The sequence below is a fragment of the Pholcus phalangioides genome, unplaced genomic scaffold (genome assembly GCF_987345545.1).
Source record: "Pholcus phalangioides strain wild (caught in Gottingen) unplaced genomic scaffold, Ppha-v1.0 ptg000003l_1, whole genome shotgun sequence".
Classification (NCBI taxonomy): Eukaryota; Metazoa; Arthropoda; class Arachnida; order Araneae; family Pholcidae; genus Pholcus; species Pholcus phalangioides.
In genome coordinates this window covers 15,302,503-15,319,548 of record NW_028301596.1, presented here as the reverse complement: position 1 = coordinate 15,319,548, position 17,046 = coordinate 15,302,503, and the positions used below count along the sequence as shown (strand labels likewise).

The 17,046-nt window shown below is 37.9% G+C and overlaps 1 protein-coding gene across 3 annotated transcripts in view; it reads left to right on the top strand.

Moving 5' to 3' along the window:
• The window catches only part of LOC149088158 (agrin-like), a 147,598-nt gene that overhangs the window by 84,933 nt on the left and 45,619 nt on the right, over positions 1-17,046 (top strand). For all 3 annotated transcript variants that reach the window (XM_089245035.1, XM_089245026.1, XM_089245044.1), the window contains exons 14-15: positions 5,389-5,550; positions 8,977-9,120. In XM_089245035.1, coding sequence (XP_089101161.1) covers positions 5,389-5,550; positions 8,977-9,120 — 306 coding nt within the window. The remainder of the gene's footprint in view (positions 1-5,388; positions 5,551-8,976; positions 9,121-17,046) is intronic.

Sequence of the window (17,046 nt, the reverse complement as noted above, 5' to 3'; positions counted from 1 at the left end):
GCTGGAAGGACTAAGTACCCGATACCGTTAACTGCGCAACAAATCTTCCTATTGTGGCGTTTTTTTCAGTATCCTATAAAATCGGCTTCTAGCGCCAAGAAAGAACATAACGATGGATACTGTAAGAACCGATTCGCACTGAGACAAAATACTGACAACCCTGGGAAATACTCCTCCATTTCCCTCCACAAAAAAAAAATATATATATTTCTTACTCATGTTAATTTATGAAGTCTAGTGTAGTAGAGACGCGAAACTAAATTTTTTAGCACCAAAAAAACTCAAAAAATTCAAAATAGTTGTTTTTTACCAGGAAAAATATTCCGAAAATTTATCAGGATATTTATTCAGATGTTTCAAGCCGACCTATCGACCATCATAGCCGTGGCATTGAAAATGGTCATGCAACACAAACATATTAATATTCCGTGAGCTAAAGATAGCAGTCGTAATGTCCAATTGCGCTCACTCGCATAAGATTCCCCCACTTCTAACTCAAGGCAACTTGGAATCACCACCACCACCACCGAGCGGAAAGCATGTGTGAGTGCTCTTGTATTCCACGTTGTGCCATTTTCAAAACTGTCTTGATTTATAGTCCCCTTTATTCCGCAATCGATAAAGTGATAGCCGTAGCAATTCACAAGCGAGCAGCAGCACTCGAACTTATCATTTTTGCTCTAATGATAACCCAGCTGCTGCCTTCAGTTAATAACAGGCTTATGAAGGCGATCGTTTTAACAAATCAGCGTTGTAGAGAGAAAGAGAGAGACTTGTGCTTCTCTCTCTCTCTACAATCATTATCCTCTACATGAATATTAATAACGTGGAATTCGAATCAATCTCAACACATACTTGTGTGCGCGCGTGTGCCTTTTCTTAGCGCGTGTAGCTCTCCCACCCCTCTCTTGTGCACTAGCTACAGCTAATCATTAGTTCTATCTTTTCACTCCCCTCTATTGCCTTCAACAAACATTAAGATCCTTAATTAATTTAAAATATCAGGAAATGAATTGAATTTGATAAGCTACCTACCATTATATCGCTTGTTATATCGCTTCCGTGTTTGTTTTATGAATCGTTATGTAAGGGGGGGGGGGGTTTATGATCTAACGTCATTTATAATTGGATCTAACAAGTTCGAAAGTGGTAATTTTCCGAGTATCTTATATCATATCAAATTGTGGTTGCTAATTACAAAAATCTAATTAAATGGTTTCGTTGATCGGAGATTTTTCGTGATTATTTTCGGATTCAACGTGAGTAATATTTGATAATTATCAGATTTTTCTTTTATTCTTGTTATTTCCATTTTGTGAATGTTCGTTATGAAGCTCTGAGATCTTCTCGTCAGTGCATCATAATGTCTTTTTTCCATAAAGTAGAATAATTTGAGTCTATTCACCTTGATTTCTTACCTCTCTCATGGTGAAAATTTATATTTGAAAATCTAAGTTATCGATATTGTTCACTAAACTAAATTGAATATTTAACGTGAAGCTTCATAAATTATAGCAGGCCTGTGAGCCAATTGTTCAATTTAAGAATGAGTTTTATTCCAGGCAAATGTACAATTACAATAGTGACTAAAATATTCCTGGAAACTTGGCCCTTGCAGAATTTTCAAGAATTAAATAAATAAAGTCATATCGAAATGGTGATATTTTTAGACAATTTGCAGTGCTATAAATACAGTGGCGGATTAAAGTCGGTTGAGGGCCCCGGGACAAAAGAAAATATTGAACCCCTTGAATTAGAAAAAAGTGTAAAGTTTGAGTTTTCTGGGCCCTTCAGAGGTCAGAGCCCGGTGCGCCGGTCGTTATATCCTCCTCTATAAATATATCATAAAGTTAGAGAGAAACGACACCCGTCTCCGTTGTTCATACAAAGAGCGAAATACAGGATATCAAAGCGTATTAAAGACGATTATTAATACGCTTTGCAGGATACCAAGCGGACAGGAAGTCAAGTTCGTTCGGAAAGAACATTAACATGCTTCTGCCTGTAATCGAACTACCAACCTCTCGCAGTCCCCACGAGCACTCTACCATTAAGCTGCAGAGAACTGAAATTATCTTCCCTTAGTGCATATAGGGACGCTAAACGGGACCACGCATGGACAGCCTCCTAAGCTCAACTGATAGCTTAAAACGGCAATAGCCCCGACAATTCGAACAGGGAGTATGATATTTTACTAGCCAAACCGTCAACCGTAGAGGCGTACTTTCAATTTAGAAAATAACCCAAATAACGTGCAGTACTCGGGTATGTCATTCATGTTGCAAGAGGTTGTACAGTTATTAAAATAAAAATGTAATCCTCCTTTCTAAAAGGACTTTCCTCCTTTTCTAATAGGAGGAAAGTCCTCCCCGAAAGTCCGGCTTACACTATAAAAGTTTGACAAAATACATTTTACAAAACTTTAAAAAAAAGGAAAAAAAATCCAACCAATAAATCTATTCGTTACAATCGCTCGAATGTAACAGAACGGATTGGTTGCATTTTTCAAGTTTTATGAAAGCAATTTTATCAAATTTATATAATTCGATCCCGGCCTATGATCAACGGTTGGCCAATAAAGTACAATAATCCCCGTTACCTCCGCTGTTTATATAAACCGTGAGTGAACAGCGTTTTCATAATTATTATGATAATTATGGCTACAGACATTAATCTTACGCATATTTTCCAGGTTCAACTTTTCTTCCTCAATGTTCCAGCGATTTTAGCTGCAATTAGGAATTTACGGCAACGTTTTTGATGACAATTGGTGACGCCCCGTATTTGTTCCCGGTTCCCCAATAAGCGGCCGTTCAAGTATTACGTCAGCAAATTTGTAGCCATTTTGGACACCCCCCCCCCCAACCATTGTCAGCAAAACGCTGACTCTTCCCCTTGTCAACAAAATTTCTCTCGTCAGCAGCTCTTTATATCTTTTCTTTCAGCTTCCATATTGGTGAGATCAGAGACTTACGCGGGGGAAGGGGGTGGGGGGGCACAGTTGGACTCGTCATTGCTCTTCAATGGTTCAGTGTTTAAGATGATTGTCTGGTACAAAATCCTACAAATGCTTCATCAAACTTCCATTCTCAGAAAAATTTCCATCGCCTCGTGAGAAAGCCAATCCATCAGATCACGTGTTGTATCTCCAGCTTCTACCACGATGTTGGTCCATTTCATCCATTTCAAGAGGCTATATCCCTTTGGAAAGCACTGGTCTAAACCTCCATCTTAACACAGCCCTTATAGGTCTCGGTAAAGGCTGCAAAGCATTCGGTGAACTAGTGTATCGCAACGCAAATCATTTTACCGCACCTAATATTTCAAATCAATTTGTGAAATGTATCTCGAGTAACGCGTAACGAATCGCTTCATCTTCGACCGTAGTACTTGACATAAACGATTGTCCAAAACATTGTCCTGAATTTGCTCATAAAATCCTAAATTGGTTAAAAAATAGTGAATAATCTGAAATTATATAGGCTCAAGAAGTCACTTCTCTGCGATTATTTGTACTATGAAGTATGTAGATGTGAAATATCAAACTCGAAATATCAAACGATTTTTGGAGAAAGAAAAATGCATAAATGATTTATTAATTTTCATCTTTTTTTCGAGGACTGGAGTGGACAGGAGAATTCTTGGTGGACTGAAGTAAGGTTTCGGAGACCATACCTACAGAGGGACATAGACTTGGTTGATGGGGGTGCAGTGAAGAGCTATGAGTGCCTTTGTTGTTACCACACAAGGCTTTGAAGAAAGACTTGATTTCTTGAATATGTTTACATTAGAGGAACGCGGGTGTTGGGGGGGGGGGGGTTCTGATCAAAGTTAAGAAATTTTCAACAGGATGGACCATTACTTATTTATACATCGCCAATCGACTGCTTCGACAAGGGGACACCAATTTCGTATCCCGAGTGGCGTAGATGCTCGTCTACCACCGTGATAGTGGCCGTCACGGTCCCAAACCAAAAAGGGAGGATATAGATAAGATATTTTCCCTAACGAACTTGAGGCGACCACCGATAGATAGCGGCTTCATTTCCAACCCGTCTCATTGATGGCAGTAAATTTCAATATATATGCGATATGGCTAGTGTTAGCGAAGTAGACTCGAACGAGGAGGATGCCTGCGCGAGGCGCCTCTGGTTTAGTGAAGTAACATCGTTTAGTAAGGGTCAATTCCAGGTTGTGGGTGTCACAGGATGTTTTTCCCTAACCGGATTGTTAACAAATGTAATAGTTTACCCCCGGGGAGTTAATAAATTCAACACAATTGACATGTTAAAAAAGAAATACGATAAATATATTGGGATAGATCGAGAAGCTATCGATACTTAAATAGGACAACCATATATAGGCTATATTCATATATCCGTAGAAACTTTAAAAATCGATAAAAACCGGAAAAATAACCGATATAAAAACAGTTTGCAGGGTTAGCACCGCTAGGTCACGGGAATTTTTTTAATACGGGAGAAAACATAAATCAGAACATTCATTTTCAAAGTTTCTTCGGACTTTTTGCCCACCCTATACATATATGTTTGTTATGGGCAGTGTATTATTTATTATTAATTAGTAGTTTTTTCATTTATATTACATGCTTTAGGTTGCTCTATTTTAGTTGTACTTGACATCCATTTTTTAAGGGCATATTTTTTTCTACCAGTTCGTGGAGCGACTTGATTATTGTGGCATTTGAATTCGGAATAACAGTACCACCGTACTTCAAAGTACAAATTTAAATACCTACTCTGCTTCTTTCCAATTGTGAATAAACTGTTATTTTGTACAGGTACAATACGAACGAGAAGTCTTTTTTATTTTTACTCTGTAGGTAGAGAAACTGCAAATAAGCATTTCCTTAAATTATTGATTTTGTATGATTCAGGTGATGAAGATAATTAAGAGTACGTTAGCTTTTTTCAGGGATGCATTCTGAGCTTGTGAAAATCCAAATTAAAGGACGTAATTACCACATTCGAGCTAATATTTCATTAATTTCTGAGTTATTAATTCAGCCAAGACAACATATTCAATAATTTTTCTCTTCTAAAAAAAGTATTTCATGAGTTATGGTAAGCAGATTTCAATTTCGTTGGATTTTAAACGATGCTTGTTTTCTACTGATTAATTCAAAGGAACGTGTAAATCTTTCCATTAGGTACCATTAGTTATTTCAGCGGTGTTTTTCGCTTAGAAAGTGTTATTTGAAAGTGAAATATATAAAGTCTGAAACAATATCTACTAAAAACGCCTTTCCGTGTATTGATCGGCGCGTTATTATTTGTGAATTTTTGTTCCACGAAGAGGTATGGGGGAAATATTTTAGCATATAAATTCACTTGAAAAACTGAATTTATTTAGTTATTTTTACTTTAGGTATCTGCAACTGCAATAGACTCGGATCTCGAGGAACAGCTTGTGATCCAGATTCCAAGCAATGTTATTGCAAAGTTGGTGTCGGTGGTCCTAGATGTGACCGCTGTGAACCGGGATATTGGGGTCTCCATAAAATTACCGAAGATAGTGACGGATGCCTACGTGAGTGAAATTTTTCGGTTTACTGTAATCTACCAAGGATGAACAGACGCGGTATTCAGCTTTTGGCTTCATAGTATAGACCATGCTATGAGGCCAGAAGCCTTATGCTGCCCAATGACCATGCTACTTAGTCACTCTTAACGCTCTATGGTTAACCATTCTCCCTCCCCATAAACGCATATTGAATTTTTTATAAATACGGATGTTCAGGGTGAGAAATAATTTCATAATTCTCAATTCCTTCATAAAATTTGAAGGGATTGAAATATTTGCATGCGCTTTGCGGAAAAGGTATTCTCCCAAAGGAAGATTTTATTTAGTACAGAAAAAATAGTTAATTTTTTTGCCGTTTGAGGGCCCTGCACGTAAGTTCCTTCCTAAATGTTTTCCATGTTCGACACGTTCGTAAAGCTTCGTCCAACGATTCGTCGTTGAGGTAAAACTTCTACAATAATGCTCTGTCCACCAATGTCAACCTTGCAATGAAAACCTCATGCAAGTGTCAGTAGCAGAAAAATTCAGGGTAAAGATGCGAGTAAGAACTTTTGGAGAAATAAAAGAAAATAAAGAAAATTTTGGAACATTCAAAAACAGAAAATTTCATATTTGGCCTTCCAGAAAGCTAGTCTTAGATAATCGATGAATATTTGATGTTCGCTACTCATGCACTGACTATTTTTTATATGATTTTCATGTTCATTAAGACCGCTAGCAGAAAACTTTTGGAAAAACAATGTTTTAGCCGTAAAGTTTATTTTTCAGGTTATGTGTACTTCTTAAGAAGTGCAAAGAAGTACTGTCATTTGCCTTCCAATTTTGAGAGCGAACAACTCGGCAGACTATTCTGCCCGTTGTATCATAAGTGAATTATAAATTTTGCAATTCAGCAAACAAAAACACTTATTTTTAGATAAACATTAACAAAACAGTAGTTTTTCCGGATACATATTATACGGATTATTAAGTAATGCTCCGGATAAAATATTAACATATTATTTTCTCAAACCAAATTCCTTACTAAATTAGACAATTTTTTAAACTAAAGTTCATTATTTATATAAGACAACGAGAATCTCTTCTTTACCCATGAGTAGTGTTAAAAAATTGAGTTAACGCGAGTTCTTCACATGAACAAAATTTCAACAAAATAAGTTACTTAATAACAATTTAAACAGGAGTAATATTCAAATCAACATAATTTACATATTCTCATTAAATTTAAATTATCACAAATGTTTAAATCATATAGTTCGTTTTTTTCTTTTAAAGAACATACTCATTTTTCGAAAATTCAACGCGTTGCTTTTAAATATAAAAATAACTTTTATAACTTAACAAATAAGGTTTCCTAGAAGCGCGTCTACTGAAATTTCATTTTGCTGGCTATATACTATGAGAACTATTTTTAACGGGAAAAAAACTAATTATAATTTTTTTTAAACATTTGTTAACTTATCTTAATGAAAAGTTTTTTTTCCTTATTCTCTTGCAATTATTAGCTATTTCTTTCGCATGAAAGGTATAGAAATGTGCATGTAATCTGCATCTAACTCGAAGTTTGTTTCTGAGGACTGCTGTCATTTATTTATAAGGAGTAATGTCATCTGTCTTTGAAGTCCAGAAGCCAACAACTTAGCAGGTTATTCTACCGAGCCTCTATTTTATCATGGGAATTTGATGCAATTGATCAATAACGAAAAAACAAAACAATGTTTTTAGATAAACATTCTGAAAACAGTCATTTTTTTTTTAAATACTTGGAGTAATGATGCATTTTTACACTAAACTTCTTACTGCAGTGTAATAAATAACTTTCTCGCAACAAAATTTATAATGAAATACATTCGTGTCCCGTTATAACGAACTCCAAGAGACCGAAAAACTCATTTCGTCAAAACGAAATTTCGTTATAAAGGAATTCCAGGTCTTTGCATTGTTCCTATGCACACTTATCTTTGGGTTTATAAAAGTATTCGTTAAAACGAAATTTTCGCTATAGGGGCCATTGAAGTATTACGTAAGCAGATTTTCCGCCGTTTTTGAACCCCCCCCCCCTTGTCAGCAAAACACTGACCCCCCCCCCCCTCTGTCAGCAAACCATCTTCAAAAAGGGTGGTTGATGACGTAAGAAATCTTCAAATCGCCCTCCCCCTCTTGTCATCAAAAGTCAGCAAATCCGAACCCCCTCCCCCCCCCCCCACCTCGATGCTGACGTAATTCTACTGCAACATCAATCTCTTCTTTAAATAATGTAAAAATTCTAAACAACGGAATGAGTATTGTAAAATGTATAAATCTGAACAAATTAATTTACCTAATAACAATTCAAACTGGAATAATGTTCAAATCAACATAATTTTCATATCCTCATGGAATACATTTTATCACATATGTTTAAATTATACAGTTCATTGCCTTTTTTAAAAATAAATAGTCCTTTTTCACAAACGCAACGCATTATTTTTTTAACATAAAAATAGCTATAGATTTTTTTTTAGGAGCGTGTCAACTGAAATTCCATTTTGTCTGGACGTACAATGAGAACTAGATTCCACGGGTAAAATAGAAAAAAAAAAGGCTAATTTTAAATTTTTTCAAACACTTTCTTTTTCTAAAAAAAAAAAAAATAGAACGTTTTATTCTCTTGCCATTCCATTTACAATTGCTTTTTGCATGGGGGAATATACAAAAAGAAGGCAATTTATCGTGACTTAACGTTGTCAAATGTAAATCTGTTTGTAAGTAGTTTCACAGAAGGGTAAATTCACAGCTTAAAAAAAACGCCATTTAAAAACAGATTTCTTCTCCACTAGCGGCTTTAGTAGAACCTTAGTAACTTCAGTGTAATAAAACATTAGTCATCCAACAGACTTGACTACCGCATTTCCATAACTCAACTCGAACCTTAACAAAAAAATCTAGAATTTTCTTCTGGAAAAATCCAAAGCCGTGTTTGTAGATATATTTATTAAGAAACATTGTACTCTATTCTTTTCTCCCCCCCCCCCAAACATCTGCGGCGTCCTGAATAGTACAATAAATGTAATTTGATTTCTTTTTTCTTGACTTGTCTCATGAATTTGAAATTTCCGAATAAATGGGATTTATTTGAGTGTAAATTTCTCCTAGTATTAAGTCTTTTCTTTGGAAAAAGAAGAACATTTTTTGTTCGTGTGACTCCGAAGAAAAGAAAGTCTTTTCGTGCTGCTTGCGTTGAAATGAGGCCAATTTAAATGCCAGGATTTGTTATGTTTGAAATTATTTCTGCATTTACCTACCGTTTAGTTTCTTGAATAATATATCATAAGAATTATATTATAAAAATATTTTACATGCAGTAGAATGATGATATTGCGTTTTTCCTGTGTGTTTTTGCTAATACTAATCAGACGTGTGGTTTTTTTTTTCTGTGTTTATCATGAAAAGCGTGTGTATGTAACCTTTATGGATCCGTCCGAGTTGACTGCGAGCAGATGAGTGGGAGATGCGTATGTAAGAATGGCGTTCAGGGAAAGAAATGCAATGTCTGCCCGGCAGGAACTGTATTAGGACCCGATGGATGTACGGATGGTAAGATATGCAAGTACTTTAAAAGTTCTTTTAAAATAAATATCAATAAATTATAATGTTTTATTCAGTGTAAAATTTTTCATGGAATTGATCTTTGCATTTATTTTCACTTTGAGCACCTTTAATGACTCTGCAGATGTGTAAACGCGGTACATGATCTCTTTCCAAGTGTACAGTAGCATTTGAGGATTTGTAAAACCGTATTCGAACTCTTCCCAAAATTTTGCTGTCACTTGAGGTGTTATTAAATCAACTGCGGCAGAGATATGCTTTGTTGATACAGATATTGGAGGCTCCACATTCTACTCGATTCGAACGTAGTACTTTAAACACACGCGTTATTGATTCAAACTCTCACACTGGCTCAAGCTCAGGGTCAGAGTAGACGGGTCTGGTGTCGGACCAGGAAGAGCATAAATTTCATTTTTTAAACTTTCCTTCAACATTACGTGGGGGAGGGGGTGGGTTAAAATGCGTGTTTGTGCCCTGGCTGACCAAGCATTTAGTTGCAACCCTGCTACTGTTGACTACTACAGTATACGTATCTCCTAAACATTGCTCTTGGAAATTTTTAAATAATTTATTCATGCCAGTAAGTGTGATATGAGGATATGTCGTGTGCTCTGAGTGACCCTAACGTATTAAATGCAGTCAGAGTTATGTGTTATAATGGTACTGCCATCAGTCCTCTATATTTTTAAGTGAAAATGACAGGTGCTCGGACTTGAAATTGCTGCACACATGCAGACTACTTTACCAACTTCTGTCTCATATTTGTCATACAGAACTGTACTACCGATCAAAATGTGTCGGAAGGGCGGCAAAAATTTGGGTCACAGGAGTTTCAGAGATGGGTCGTTCAAATCCACAAACAGACAGGGGCTCTTGAACTATAGGTCCCCACGCAAACTTGATGCGCAGGAGCGTCCGAAAAGAATCCTATGGAGCTGCTTTCAGCCAACAGTTTTTAGCTATGGGTCAAGACCCAAAAAGTATTCGCAGGGGCTTTTGAGGTGGTTCTTACAATTACAATTACAGCCAGGAAATCTTTTGGTCGAGACCAAACTTGATTTTCAGGGGATTCCGAGATAGGCCTTACAAATCCACTTTCAGTCAGGGAGTTTGAAGCTATGTGTCACAACCAAAACTTTATTAGCAAGAGCTTCCTGGATGAGCCGTATGAATCCACTTACAATGCTGTTATAAATGCCCTTATTGCATCACTGGTTTCACAAACTTATGGCGGAAAATAAAAACAGTCCTGCGGCTCGCAAATCTTATTTTTCTGTTGTTTATGGGTCGCGGCTGAGAAAGTTTAAAAACTCCTGACCTACGTGATAGCGGTACTCGTTCATTCCAGCTTTTGTACGAAATATGCCTCGGGCACGATCGTGAAGATACTGACACTAAGGTAACGGACCAATTGGTAATTGTGTTTTCATGAAACCACTCGTCATCATTAGTAGTACATCAGTTCTAAGACTGGTTCACTCCCATGTTTAGCAACCGCCACTCATCTCTGTCTTGGGTAGACTGAGTTTTTTAGTTCGTTATAGCTGGTACATTCTGCGTCATTTAGTAGCGCTGGGATAAAGACTCTGGTCCTTCTCCTGAGCCTTTTCCCTTCAGTCCTGTTTTCCATCACGTCTCACAGCAATCCGCCTTTCCGGAGAATATGTCCCTACCAGCGTAGGCGTCTGCATTTAGTCTTCTCCAAAATTTGGAGATTTTTTCCAACTTGTGTTAATACTTGTGAATTTGACCAATTTCTGACCAATGCCCTTCATGCACCTCTAGCACCACATTTTCGGCGCTTCCAATCGTTTCGCGTCTCTATACTAGCACTATTAGACAAATATCTCGCGAGATTTTGTGCATAAAGGGATGACAGTGTAATCTAGACTGGTAGCTATTTTGAGCAGTTGCCACAATACAGTTATCGCTCGATTCATTACATCAGTAATGTATGGAAACAAATGATCAAATTTGAATAATTTAAAGAAACAGAGCTTAATATAATTGATTGAATCTGAATCACAAGCTTTACTTTTCAATTTTTCGATCTTGGAACTTGATTGTAAGTTCAATAGGAGATAACTACAATGATACAAAACTGCTATTCGACGGTCTATTTCTAACTGCAAGAGCACGCGACATTTTTACTTCATTACGAAAGCAAAGATTAACCATAAATCAATTATCGGTGTGAACGAGGTGAACTGTTTCGGCTTTCGGTGCTCTTCTTTCTTAAAACTGGGATGCTTGATGGCAGCTCCGGAATCTGAATTGCGGATGACGGGGCACTGTCCTGAAACTTATGAAAGAACGTGATGAGGGGAAAAAACAACACATTATGTAAATACATCTATAGCAATTTATATCTGAAGATCACTATGGCGAAATTTTGTTATTAATCATAACACAGGGTGTCCCATAAATTCGTAAATAGTATGAAAATTCATAACAGTTGGAGGAATTGGTAAATTTTAATGTGGGTTCCAGAAACAGTTATTCTCACGAAATGGAATTTTCTGGTATAGAAAAAAGAAATTCAATTTTTGTGTCGATAGAGAGGGCCAGGTTAAACAAGTCCGGCAGAATTGATTGGACCTGATTCTTCCTTCATTCTCTTCTGTACTCGAAACGTTTGTAAAGTTTCATCCGGCGATTCGTGGCTGAGGTGAAACACCTTCACTAATGATGCTTTTTTCCCCAACGCCAATATCGCAAAGAAAATCTTATGCAAGTGTCTTCAATAAGAAACTTGGAAATGAGCTGTTAATCTTACACCCTGGATTTTAAAGGACACTGATTCGTATATTTCCAGTAATTTGTTTTATTGCAGCGCTCTCTACTTAGAAAAATTTGAAATAAGTATTTTTTCTGTACCAAAAAAAAAAATCCCGCAAATTGCATTCCTTCAATCTTCATGCATTTTAATCTTAGGGTCCAAAGAGCCACCTCCTAAAGCCGCATCATGGCATAGGCAGGGACCAGCAAAAGCTTACATTCTGGTATCGTTATGCATTTTTGAACTACTTACCAGATTATGGGTCATCCTGTCCTCCATAAAAAGGACAAGTTATAGAAATTTCAGACCATTACCTGGACAAAAAAAGGGAAAAGATTAAATATAGTGGAGAGATTGTATAATTGGCAGGGCCGCAATGTGGGTACGTTATTAACACCTAGTTCCACAACAATGTGTCTAGTCTGGTAACGAAACAAGACATACTGGAATCAATACGGTTTTGTCATACTTCTGTAAACAAGAACACGATATATAGCGGGGCACACAAGCTTCATACGCATATCTGGGACTGCGAGCAGCATATCTCCTAGGCAGTTCTTGGCGTGTGCGAATTTCTTTAAGCAAGCAAGCTTCCTTCGCATTTCTAGGGAGGGAGTGGTGATTTTTTCCTACAAAGAAGACATAACCAAAAGAAAAACCCTAGCATATAACTTTTCAGGGTGCTCCAAAAGAACGCGACGCCGAAGATAAGCCCTAGTAAAATCAAGTAAAATCATTAGCAATATACGAACACATTATTATAAGTTCGTAAATTTATACAACTTTTCATCGATTTATTGATGATTTTTTTTTAATCTCTACTCTGTCCGAAATGTTTGTAAATCTTTTACCTGAGATAAAAGAAAATGCATCAATATAGAGCTTTATCTCCTCAATGCTAACATCACAATTGGAATGTTATGCAAGCTCCAGTAACAGGAAAAGTTCAGAAATAAGATGTTATCCGCGCCCTGGATTATATAGAACACTAATTTTTCAGATTTGCAGTTGTTTGTTTCAGTTAGTGCACCGTTCTCTATCGGCCAAAAAGTTAATGTCTGTTTTGGTACAAAACAGAAAAAAGATCATCCGTTCGTGAGAATAACTTTTCAAGTTTTTTCACAAACCGCATTTAAATACACCAACAGTTTTGAACTATTTGCGAGTTTGTGGGGGACAAATGTGATATTATGACTCCCTTAATATTGTAATAAATTACAATATTATCCAACAGTAATTGCAAATACTCAAATGGGTGCCCTAAACGCATCCAGAGAAAATACTCACGTAAGCCAGACTGCCTATCAATCTCGAAATTCGTGACGTTGTATGCATATGAGCAAGCTATTGAAAGCAGGGCTTAATGCATGGAGTCTACGCAGTGATCAAATCAATTAGCAGATATTTTGCCAATGCGTTAGGAACAGGCCCCAATGGTAAGAAATGCTCATTTTAGAAGAGCTCTCTTCTGGTCATAAGAAAATGAGGCCGATGGATCTCAGTAGAGGAGTCGTGTAAAACATTCAAGCCCAAAATACGCAGATATTTGCAGAAAATTAATATAAATTTTGGTAAAGAATGTGACTTAACCCAAAATAAGCCCTGTTAAATATTTTGGACTAGAAATTAATATAAGATCGGGTCATGTTTTCGGAGGAACACGGTAGTAGGTTGGTAGCATGCCCTACAGCTTACACGCATATTATGGTTAGTCTTTTCAGCATTTCAAGCGCACGAAACACACTGTTCTTAAGCATTTCTATGAGTAATACGAATGGGTAAGAGAGTCCCATTTTCGCGTCTATGAATGAGCAAACACATCCTTCGAGTTTCGAACGGTACGGTACGCAAGCCTCGTACGCATATCTGGGAGTGAGTAAGCATCTTCTGTACTTCTTGCTATGAACAGCAAGCATCCTACGTATTTTGTGCGGTACTATGCTTCCTCCTCTCTTTTTAGAAGTGTGTGACGTACACTTCTTGAGCATTTTCATCGGGTAGGCAAGCCTCTTAGCCTTTCCGTGTGCTATTTGAAGCGTGGGAGAGAAAAGCTCAGTTGTAGAAAGTAAGACATATCGATCTGAAATGGCTCACAAATCCTCGACTTGAAGTAAAGGCACCTGGAGAGTTGGGAGAGCTCATCTTGGAATGACAGAACCTATTTATTGTTTACAGTATAATTATTAAAAAAAAGCAGGTTATGGAACAGCGATTGACTGTAGCGGTAATTCTGACGTGAGAATTCACTCAAAGATGTCGGATATGTCAGCTTGAGTTTTCGAGGGAGTTTAGGTTTGGTATCTGATTTGAAAGCGGTGGGCTTACCGAAAATGAATTCAATGCCTGATGGCTGAATGCTTGCTTGTTAGTTTCCAGTTCGAGAAGCTATGCTCTGCCCTCGTGAGAGAAAATTGTACAAATATTAGTCCTAACCATTTAGTCCTCGTGTAATCAAAGCTCGTGCATTTACATTATATTGCGGCTGTATAAGAAAAACGGTTAACAAAAATTATCATATTATACAGTCAACGGTCGGTATAATGACCTCGAGTTATAGCGACGATTCCATCGCAACGACCAGTAACATAATAACGACCACACAATATAACGTTCGTTTTCGAAGGAACGGGTCGTGGTTCGTTATAACGAGCGTCGACTGCACAATTGGTTTTTCAAAATAAATGCGAAATAAATACATAAAAGAGGGAACATTTACTTTCGGCTTAGGAGTAGTACAAATCGGACGGCATCTCAACATTTGCTCGACAAGCTGGTGGACCCTCACATTCTTCACTAGCGATATCTTCGTCAGGTAGCGATAATAGTCGTGGACGTTGAGAACAAGCTTCATGCTGATAAAACGATGAAAAGATCTTCAACAGAGTGATTCAAAAACAAAATAAAAATGCAGTCGAACTTGGTTTAATTCGAAGCTCAAGGGGAGAGTAAAAAAGTTCGAATTAACCGATATTAAACTATACTGAATCCGTAAAATGACTACAAATCACAACTTGATCATTAATGTTTATTTATGATTGATCTCAGCTACTACATTATTCTAATACGTTCTTGAATCGGCATCACGGTAGAATTCCTTGACCTTGGGCAAAGCTTCATTTATTTAGACAGTTATTGATGTCATCTCTCTCTCAGTTACGGAACTCTCTATCAAACTTTGCTGAGGGACCGTTAAAGTATTACGCCAGTGAAGTTTTAGCCTATTTCGACCCCCCCCCCCCGTAAGCAAAATTTCGTCAGCTCTGCCCCCACCCCCTGAAGCCGGGTTTTCCTAGGAGTAGAATTTCTGCATAGTGTGCAGCGTGAAGAAAGGGATTAGTTAAAAACCAGAAATATTCAGGTTTTTTAACCAATCAGCGTTTTCACGCTGCACACGGAGAAGGTAACCTGCTCCTAGGAAAACCCGGCATGACGAATATTGGTGGGATCACAGACGTGCGCGGGGAGCGTAGCATAGGGGGCTCTTGCTCCCCCCCCCCAGACGATCAAAAACTTATTTTTCAATGCAAAAAAAATGTTTTAAAAAAATTAAAATTTCCAAAGAAAATATCTTTATATGTTGTTATAATCAATTTCTGTTAATTGCAATGCTATTTGAAGGCTAAGAACTCAGAAAAATTTATTTTTAAGAAATTCATTGCGACCCGCCCTCTAAGCCATATATGGTTAATACTTGGCCTGCGGACCAAATGGGGCCCTGGGGGTTATCTGATGTGACCTGCCCCCCCAACCTAATTTTGTAAAAATGAACAAAGCGGCACATTTACAGATCGTCCAAGTGACCCGTGGCACATTTCCAGAGCATTAATGCGGCCTGTTGCACATTTTCAGATCTAATCAATTAAGCCCGTGGCACAGTCACAGATTACTTAAGTCACCGCGACACAGTTTCAGAACACTTAAGCGATCCGTGGCACATATATATAGATCCCTTGAGTGTCATGTGGCACATTTAGAGATATATTTCGTGACATGCGGCACAGTTTTAGAGCACTTAAGCGGCCCGAAGTGCGGTTCTGCATCACTCAAGTTATCTGCGGCGCTTTTCGGATCCAGAAGATTGATAAAAATTCTTCACAAGAGCCAAATTACGCAGTAAAAATAGATAAAATACGGGAGGATCCAACAAACCTACTCAATAAATCGAAGCTCCCGACACATGACCCAGGATGAGCGTGTGAGGTAAAGCTAACTTGAACTAGAGTTCAGTGAGCTTCCTTCTTGTGGAGAATTTCTGCATGTTCTTAACACCATAGGTTCCCGGGCAAAGCGATGTTCTGGGAGTCTCATATTTAGCTGGAGAAGTAACAACATATTTACACGCTTACATTTGAAAAACATAGTAAAAAAATTTATATCATTGCTGTAGGGGTTGATCGACGTTGCTCGAGGCTCGCCCAGCGCATATCCCCCTACTAGAGATGTTTACTCTTGCCTCCTTATCCCAGGATTGCAAGATGGTCCTATGACTCCAGGTTGAGAACCACTGATCTAGCCTCCGCACATGAGCCCATAACGCATGTATGATCTAATCAGCGAGTTAAAAATCATACTAAAATATAAAATAAAATAAAACTAACATTATCGGTAGGAATAAATTTTTCTCACCCTGCACTATCATTGAAGAGCTCACCAGCCCTGGCCGCGGAGAGGCTCGGGTCCAAGATCCCTGAGTCCTTGAGCCAGCAGGTGCTCATCTTCCTCGTTATAACAATTCCGCTGTTCAATGGATCATCGTGTCTGGTGAGATGATGAAAAACTCTGGTGAACTCTTCGGGGACGTTGTACGTTTTGCTCTTCTTCTGGAGCTTCACTTCCACGGGAGGGAAGTTCGGTTTCATTCCTAGTGGACGTTTTCGGGGCTGGTTATCTTGTCCTCCTCCGACTTTGGTCCTCGGGTCCGCTTTCTTGGGGGATGGTTTTTTCACTACGTTCTTCGCTGACGGAGATCTATCGGATCTTTTCTCTGGTGTTTTCTTGACATTAGTTTTCGAAACAGAGAACTTCTTGGGAAGTGGTCTGTCCTGATGAGATTTGGGACGATTATTCGATTCGCCATCCGGCCGGGACTTCCGAGAATCGGCAGTTGAACGACGGCTCTGAGAATCAACAGTTAG